This window comes from Nyctereutes procyonoides, unplaced genomic scaffold (assembly GCF_905146905.1).
Source record: "Nyctereutes procyonoides isolate TBG_1078 unplaced genomic scaffold, NYPRO_anot_genome, whole genome shotgun sequence".
NCBI classification, from domain to species: Eukaryota; Metazoa; Chordata; class Mammalia; order Carnivora; family Canidae; genus Nyctereutes; species Nyctereutes procyonoides.
In genome coordinates this window covers 17,406,230-17,415,482 of record NW_026575135.1, presented here as the reverse complement: position 1 = coordinate 17,415,482, position 9,253 = coordinate 17,406,230, and the positions used below count along the sequence as shown (strand labels likewise).

The 9,253-nt window shown below is 34.6% G+C and overlaps 1 protein-coding gene across 1 annotated transcript in view; it reads right to left on the bottom strand.

Moving 5' to 3' along the window:
* Positions 1–2,387: 2,387 nt before the first annotated feature.
* ERP44 (endoplasmic reticulum protein 44) overlaps positions 2,388–9,253 on the bottom strand; it is a 93,599-nt gene continuing 86,733 nt past the window's right edge. Inside the window, exons 11-12 of the mRNA XM_055302430.1 lie at positions 5,140–5,242; positions 2,388–2,971 (exon numbers count right to left, since the gene is read on the bottom strand). Of these exons, the coding sequence (XP_055158405.1) occupies positions 2,870–2,971; positions 5,140–5,242 (205 nt within the window). The 3' untranslated portion in view covers positions 2,388–2,869. The remainder of the gene's footprint in view (positions 2,972–5,139; positions 5,243–9,253) is intronic.

The following is a 9,253-nucleotide window of genomic DNA, read 5'->3' as shown; positions in this document are numbered from 1 at the left end:
GGCAACTTTAGCACTTTCTGCAAGGTTAAGCTCATTGAGCTTTAGTATTTCAACAGTTTTATATTTCACTCTCTTTTTTGGCCCTTATCTTGCCAGTTTTTCCTTTGTCTGTACATGATCTTTGACAACTTCATCATGGAGCTTGATGAGATGCTTTAGATGCCTATTCTCTAGCTTCTTCTCCAGGTTCATTTAACTGTTTAAAACTTGTTTAGAATTTCATCTAAAGAAGTTTTCATCCTTTTATGGTCCCCCTCACTACTAGACCAATTTTTGAAAAACTTGAAAAGGCTGGCAAGCGGAGGGACTGCTTCTAGGTTGGGTTTTGCAGCTCAACTGTTCTTCAGTCTTTTTTTTTTTTTTTTTTTTTTTTTTACTGTTCTTCAGTCTTGCAGTCTCTCTCTCTTCACAGCTGAGGAGCCTGAAGTCCAAAGTAGACTGGATAAATGAGAAGACTTACATCTGTGACATTCTCTGGTGCATGGTTCAGAGGGAAGAAGTCTGAATTGTGAGTCTGAGGTTCCTGGACATTCTCTCTGTACGTCCAGCTGGTGACAAATCCCTATGGAATCTGCAGCTTTGTTATGTTGTATCTGTTCCTCTCCATTTCTTAGTTCTGACCATTCTCTCTCGGGTGCTGGACCTATTTTATCATATCTAGACCTGCTGCCAGAGTATTCTTTCTCAAACTTAAATATGAACATACTTCCTGGCTTAAAAATCTGTAAGTGGATCTCTGCTGCCCCTAAGACACGGTACAGACCTATTAGCTTGGCATTCAAGGCCTGCAGTCAGCTCCCATTCTTTCTCTAACTTCCTTTCCTTTCTCATTTTCTTAGCCGCAGGCCTTCTGCTCACTCCACCCTCACTAGCCCTATAGCAAAAACTTATTTTCTCTAATACATTTTGGTGTTTTGCACTTGAGCTTTTTTTTTCTTTTATAAAACTGGGCTCCCAGTCCTGCTGAGCACATAGCCCTTGAGGGGTACAGAAATTACCCACAATATCACTTTGCATCTCACTCATTCAGTAAACATTTGAGTCCCACTATGCATAAAAGCTAAATAATGCAGCCTCAAATCCATTTTAGCAGCCATTCAGTTATCTTCGATCACATTGAACATATGTTCCTTGAGGCCTTTTTCATAATAACTACTCTCAAGTCAGCTCTCTGCAATCCAATATTTGAGTGTTATCTTTTGTTTATAATATTTTAAAAGCCAATTACAGTATTATAAATTTATTCCAGTTAATTGCAAATGCTGCTTTTGCTGTTGTGTGCTGTCTTGTTGAAGGTTTATGAATTTTCATTCTAACTGCCTCAGATTTGGTCCATCCTCTGACCTGAAGACTACAACTTGGATTTCAGAGTTATTGATTAAAAGCAATGAGTTAAACAGAACTAAAACCCAACCTTGAGGAAGCTCTGTCCTGCTTTTCTAATTAACAGTCTGGTAAGATATATTAAACATGCCCCTTATCACCTTATTAACATTTATTATTCTGAATGAAATGATGGGTAAGTCATGCATAACTAAGAACTCTAAGCTGATTTTTTTAAAATAACAATCATTAAATATGCATTATAAATATTCACTTTATTTTAAAAGAAGTGGAAGATGTTACATATATTACACACTACATATAATGGCACATGTCAGCCTTTTAAGCTTAAAAATAATCTTTCCCCAAACTGGGATTGACTTAGACTCCAAGTATAAAATGACTCTTGGCCTATAGCACCAACCCAGGCCCAGAGGAAAGCCAATTTTGAACCTGTCTGTCCTCTGGCATTGGGCTTCCTGATATGACACTGAGGGTCCTCTCCCTCTGGTTTTGTTCCCTGGCAGTATTGAGGCCTGGCACAGGGACCCATTTGACTATACACTGCAGGCCTGGGAAATCAGGGAATCTAGAGGGGGTAGGGTCCTCTAACAATTTTACAATGGAAAAAAATTAAGAACGTTATGTGCCTTACTGTCGTTGATCTATACAACTATAACAAGACTCTACAAGATAGAAGAAGATTAGAATTAATGAAATACAATTTCTCTGCTGGTTTTTGTCTTTGGAAATTAATGTGTCATGATAGGAGGAGCCTTAAAAGTCATCTGGTTCAATACTGGTAACCTCCACTAGTATCTCAAATTTAGGTTTAATTCAAAGTTTTAAATGCCATCCATATGCCATTTTGTTAGACAAACACATAGAAATTTAATAACACTTTTCATTTTCTTTTTAATTCATAAGGACAATTCCTGCCAAATGTTCTGGCTTATGGCTCTCCTCCTCTTCATAGTATGTTTAAGTTACATATTAAGAATCCAAAAAATACCACTATGGAATTTTCATAAGCAATATCCGACCAATCAGTAAAACACAGTACACAGTGTGAAAATTTTAATTTATTCCCCTCCCAAGTATCCAGAATATATACCCTCTTAACTTTGAGAAATGTGACAATGAAAATACCAACAAGATTGATTGGTTGTATATAAAGAAAAGCACATACTACACAGGAGACACCCCTAAGTCCTCCCTAACCTAGTAGTGCAAGTTAATGGTATGTTTCTGGCAATGTCACCTTTCACTTGATTTATAAAAATTTTACAGGACAGATTTAAAGCAAAGATAGGCCTCTGATTTTTATTTTTATTTTTTTTATCCCTAACAGGTTTTTAAAAAGAGGCTATATTAAATGACAATGCATTTTGAGTCAGGGGGAGGAAAAACAAATTAAAAACCCAAAACTTCTTTCAGTTTATTCAAAATAAAAATACACATAGAATTATGAAAATATAGGTTTACTATTTCCACCACGTAAGTTGATGCTGCTGTTTGAAAGGCTTGCAAATTGTTTTTCAAGTTTTTAAAGCTCATCTCGATCCCTCAATAAAGTATACCTATATTCGCTGGGTGCTAATTTCTGGAAGGAGCTCTCAGGTGGACTGCTTGCTACATCTTGGACTTGCTACAAAAGAAAGAATAAAACATTTTATATTAATATATTTTATGGAGTTACACTGTTTTAATAAGTATCAGAGGAATGGTAGTTTTGTAATTATTTGCTTAATAAAGATGGTGTGACAAACACCAGAGTTAAGTTTGAAATCTTGCTTTCCCCATTCAGTTGCCCTTACTAAATATTCTCCAGGGCAAGGTTGCCACAAAGCCCTTACCTACGGACCTGTGGACAGCTCCTGAGGTGTAGTGGAAGCAACAAAATACCTGACACCTAAGTGCTTTCCTAGACTCTTTTGTAGAGGTAGCACAACTGTGATTAATTTGGTCCAAACTCTTAAAAACTGACTACAAAGAGGATTAAAGGCACCAACTCTGTAAATAGAGCTTTCATTTAGCAATTACCTGGATACCAGAAATTGGTTGACATAAGGAGGAAAATAAACATTTCCATACTGCAAGAAATTAATTTCTGTAGTATTTTACTTGTGCACCAACGGTAGACAAAAATACATAGCAGAACTCTGAGAGTGACTTCTAAGAATTTCAAAGAAAAGTGATAAGTAGTCAGTCTCTCCTTTATCTCCACACTGTGAGCAACTCAAGAACAAACATGTTGTCATTGTTTTAATATCCCCCAGTTAACATAGGCACATAGTACCTGTGGTACATACCACGGACACTGGCTCATTCCCATTATAATGAAAAAGCAGAATCTGCACATTTCCATTTTATTTTTTCATGTTCCCCTTCCCCAATACATTTTTTATTTGTATTTTTACTGAGATATATGTTTGGTTTAAGCCATAATTATTTTGCTATAAAATATAAGAAACTCATTGTCTAATGGAGAAGTTGAAGTAAATTAGGATAATAATGGTAAGTAACATCTTTTCCTAACCTGATAAAATATTAAGCAGGCCTACTTTCCTAAAGGAAATAATCGCCTCTAGGTTATTGCCAACAAACTGCTTCTATAGCTGCCTAATTATCAAAGAAAAACCTGACCTCAGACTTCAGGAAAAGCATGTCACTGGATTCTAAAAGGGAACTCTCAACAATGAACTTAATTGGACTCTTCAGGAAAAACTGACTTAGCTTTTATTTTTTTTTTCCTTATTATTATTTTTTTATTTATGATAGTCACACAGAGAGAGAGAGAGAGAGAGGCAGAGACACAGGCAGAGGGATAAGCAGGTTCCATGCACCAGGAGCCCGACGTGGGATTCGATCCCGGGTCTCCAGGATCACGCCCTGGGCCAAAGGCAGGCGCCAAACCACTGCGCCACCCAGGGATCCCCTTAGCTTTTATTTTAATATGTGGAGGTTCTTTGGGCAAAACAGTGAAGTTCTGGGCATATGGACATAAGTTTTGTTACATATCATCTTCCCTCTTAGTATACTGGTAATAGACATGATCTAATTCAGTGCATCAAAATGCAACATTTAGGGGTGTTTAACAAAGCAGGAACATGGAAATTATTTGTAACAGAAGTTACAAAGTAGAACTAGTCAAATTTTTAGGCTAAAATTTACATAAAAAGCAAGAACAAAAATTTCATATAAATAGTTGTGAGGCATTCTACATCTCAAATGAAAAGCTGCATTAAACCTTAAGTTTTTTTTTATATTTGAAACATTTATTTTTTATTATTTTTTAATAATAAATTTATTTTTTATTGGTGTTCAATTTGCCAACATTAAAAAAAAAAAAAAAAACTTTAAGTTTTGAGCACCGGTGAAGGTGCTTAGGATGGTTTAGCAAGAATAACGAATCATTATTTTCTTTATAGTGTGGTCAATCTGGCCCTAAGGAAGACTTGACCAGTTAATGGAATCCATTGACTTCTTCACTGATTTATGTACTTCTAGTTCTTACCTCTTGCTTCTGTATTTGGAGCCAACTGTATTTAATCCTTTTACCCAAATTCCACAGAGGATATATACCACATCAGTTTATGTGATCAAGAAATTATACTGTATCATTCTTGCAACTTTTCTGAAGTTACATAATTTTAAAAATTAATTTTAAAAGGAACATAATTTATTATCTTGAGTATATTCAGAATTTCATTATAAAGATCTTTAGAAGCAGAAACTCAAGCTTGTATAAGAGCTTTAGATCCTCTTCAAAGCTAACTGAAAAAGAGTTCCCACTGAAAAACAAAAGAGTCCTACCTGTCCTGGGGCTATATCAGTTGGGTCAGGACCATGATGGAATTCTCTGTGCAGTTTCCCAGAATGTAAGTCAAATACGAATTGCTTTAGCTTTCCAGGAATTCTGAAATAAAAGTAAAATAAAAATTTAGCTTAAACTGTTAAAATGGACTTACCTCTATTTTACCAGCTTCACACATTAAAATTTTTTTCTTTAAATTTTACCTACAATCCTACCATACCTATGCAAACATTTTTATACAGTTGTAATCATGAAATGTATATGTTCAGTTTTGTGTTCTAATTCTTGCACTTGTTTCAGAAATTTTTCTATGCTTATTTTCTAAGCTTATTTAATATTTAAGATGCATTAGAATCTATCAAGATGTTGTCCTAAAACTTACTTAACCATCCCTAATTGTTGGGCATTTATATTTTTTCCTTAAAATATATATATATATATATATATATATATATATATATATATATATATATATATATATAACTTTAACATAACTTAAATAACATATATATGAAATGTGTATAAAATTATATTTTTCCTTAAAATATATGTAACTTAAAAATTCATACATAACTTAAAATAACGTATATATAATATATAAATATAAAACTTAAAAACCTCATGTTCTGCACAATCACACTAAAAATAACAGGGCTCAAGAGAAAAATGGCATTAGGGGCTAACCACTTGAAACTAAGTAACTTTACAACCAGAGTACTATGAAGAGCCTAGAACAAAACTACTAGTACTGTTTAGCCTCTACCACTGTGTTAGCCAGGTGATCCTCTGTAGCCTTAATCTGGAGCAAATAGGTCCTTTCTCAAGATATAAACTGAGGTCCTTGAGGGCATTCACTGCCAGTGGAACCAATTTTACCAAAATAGTTTAAACCAGGGTGTAGTTTTTCTATAGTTTTGGGTTTTTTTTGTTTTGTTTTGTTTTGTTTTTTAAGCAAAAGGGAAAATCTCACAACTTCTTCAACTATATGGGTAGCTCCACGGGATAGCTTAACATTGTGAAAAGGAAAGTATTTCTCAAGGCCATGAAACTGTCCCTCCTTTTTAGGTTGGAAGAGGTCTTCAGACACCACTAAAGCATTTTCTTTTTTAAAAAAATATTTTAGAGAAAGGATGCACACACGTGAGTAGAGGATGCGGCAGAGGGAGAGAAGCAGCCTCCTCACTGAGCACAGAGCACCACTGTGGAGCTTGATCTCAGGACCCCAAGATGATGACCCAAAGCCGAAAACAAGTCACTGAATCAACTGAACCACCCAAGCGCCCCTAAATTCTGTTTAGTGGTGAAAAAACTTTTCTTTGATAGCTTCAAAACATTCTGAGGAAAATAATATGAACACCATTCATTTATATTCACATTATTCCTCTAATTACCAGTCACACTATGAGCAAACTTGCAGCACAGAGACATGCCTTATAGCAAAAAAGACTAAAGCATATCCACCTATCAGCCTTTTTTCTTTGTAATTATTTCCTTGAGTTGTATCCAATAAAGAATATAGATCTTTCTCAACTTATAAGGGGGATACAGCCCAATAACCCTATCCTACATTGAAAAATCTTAAATGGAAAATACATTTAATATACCCAGCCTACCCTAAAATGTGTTCAGAACACTTAAAATACCCTACTTGAGCAAAATCATCTAACACAAAGCCCATTTTATAATAAAGTATTTAATATCATGTAATTTGTTGAATCCTGTACTAAAAGTGATAAACAATGGTTGCATGGGTATATTAAGTGTGTCAGTTGTTGATGCCTGGGACCATGAGGCTTACTGGGAGCTGTGGCTCACTGCTCACCACCAGCAAAGAGAGTATCTTAGTGCACATCACTAGCCTGGGAAAAGAACAAAATTCAAAGTACTAACTGTGTATTGCTTTTGCACCACCATCAAGCAAAAACATTTTAAATCAAACTATCATAAGTTGAGGAGAAATCTGTTGAGTAAATAACTTTTGACGAAGTGTGGGCAAGTTACACCTACAAAACATTAGTTTTTGCTGGTACTTGTCTACCTGTTCTTTGAAGTCTTGCCAACATGTTTCTTTTGTATTAAAGTTTGTTTTACTATGACAAATAAAAAGACACCTGCATTTTAATTTCAATTTCTTCAGAAATTAAGCATTTTTCCACAATTTTTATATTTCTGCTTATATGAATTGTCAGTCTTCTACTGAAGTCTTGAAATTTTGAAAATGCATTATATATTTTAATTAGAAACCTTTCCTCGTATCTCTTAACAAGAATTAAAATGCAAGTCCATAAACACTTGACTTTGGTAGAACTGCCTCACTTTTTAAATCATCCTTTTTTGGGAGCAAAGAATAAGCTGGCTTGTGTTAATACTCCTAGTTTCTTTTTATCCTCTCCTGAGGTCCTGCAAGTGCTGTTTCTTCCCTTCAATAATTCCCGCTGAGATGTACCAACCAATAACTTCATTGTACACCCATTTTGGCTCCCCACTAGCTCCAATGCAAGAGACCAGCAGGTGCCAAATGCACAGTTTACAAATACAAATGACTGTCAGGTAGCTGTATTGACAGAATGCCTCTGAAAGGTTCTCTGGTGCTGAAGAAACTGCACATGCACTAAAGATAAACACTCAGAGGAGATCAATTTAAATTTAATATGACATCATCTACTGTCACCCAAGCAAAGTGCTACAATATTTCCATTCAAATCAAAGAATGGTCTCTAATATTTAAGATAAAGGCTCTGTTAAGTTTATTATTTTATAAAGTCCAAAGACAATCCCAATCAACAGTGTAACCTGCGTTTGCTAGTCAAAAAATAATTCATGATTAAATCTTAAATGTAACAAATTCATAGCGAACACTCAAAACAGATTTTTTCCTAACTTGATTCTTTCCCCTTGTCAACAGATGAGAGAATTGTAGCAAAAGGCAAAGGGAGATAGAATGAATCGGAATTGATGGGTAGAAAAACAGATTATAAAAGAGCTCTTATGTAGCTTGTGGCCAGAAACTATCCATCATTATTAAGTAGCAATCAGTGAATCACAGTATATTGTCAAGAAAACAGACAACATGGTTATGTGTTAAAAAGGAAAATAAATGGATCCTTGCCATTATAAATTCAATTATATTTTCATACTTTAGGGTATAGTTCTTCTAATTAGAACATCTAAGTGTTTCTTTCCTACCTTTCAAACACTTTTCTGTTTGTTTTCAATTTTTATTTTCAGGTGATGCAAAATTTAGGGACAATGAAATGCACAAAGGTTAAGTATCATTAAATGAACTTTGACATATGTATCACAGTGAGAAGCATTTTTATTTTTAAAAATTTACACACAGTGGAATTTACTCTTCCAGGCTTATAGTTCTGTGTTTTAACATATGCATATAACATCTAGTTACTATATCCACAAATAGGATACATTAACTATTCTAACACCCTTTTTTTTTTTTTTTGGTAAGACCCTCTACTTCCCCCTAACTCCTGCCAACCACTGATCTGTTCTCTCTTCCTATAATCTGCCTTTTCCAAAATGACTTGTACTTGGAATCATACAGCATGTAACCATGGGACTGACTGACTTCTTTTATTTAGCATACTGCTTTTGAGATTCATCCATTCTGTTGCATGTGTAACTCTTTTCCTTTATTTATTGAATAGCATTCCATTGAGTGGATATACCACAATTAGTTTATCCTTTCACCCTCTGAAGAGTATTTGGGTTCTTTCAAGATTTTGGTAATCCTGAACAATGCTACCACAAACTTTTGTACACAAGTTTTTGTGTGAACGTTAAGTTCATTTCTCTAGGAAAAATACTAGCTTATATGGAAGGTAAAATACTAGCTTATATGGAAGTATAAAATACTAGCTTATATGGAAGGTTTTTAAAAAACCTGCCAAATTGTTTAGAGCGGCTGTATCATTTTGCAACCCCACCAGCAATGTATAAGAGATCCAGCTGCTCCGTAGTCTCACTTGGTAGTTTAAGTACTTAAATTTAGCCATTCTAAAAAATGTATAATAGGATCTCACTGTGGTTTTAATTTGCATTTCTCTAATGTCTAATGATGTTGAGTACCTCTTCATGTGCTTATTTGCCATTTGTATA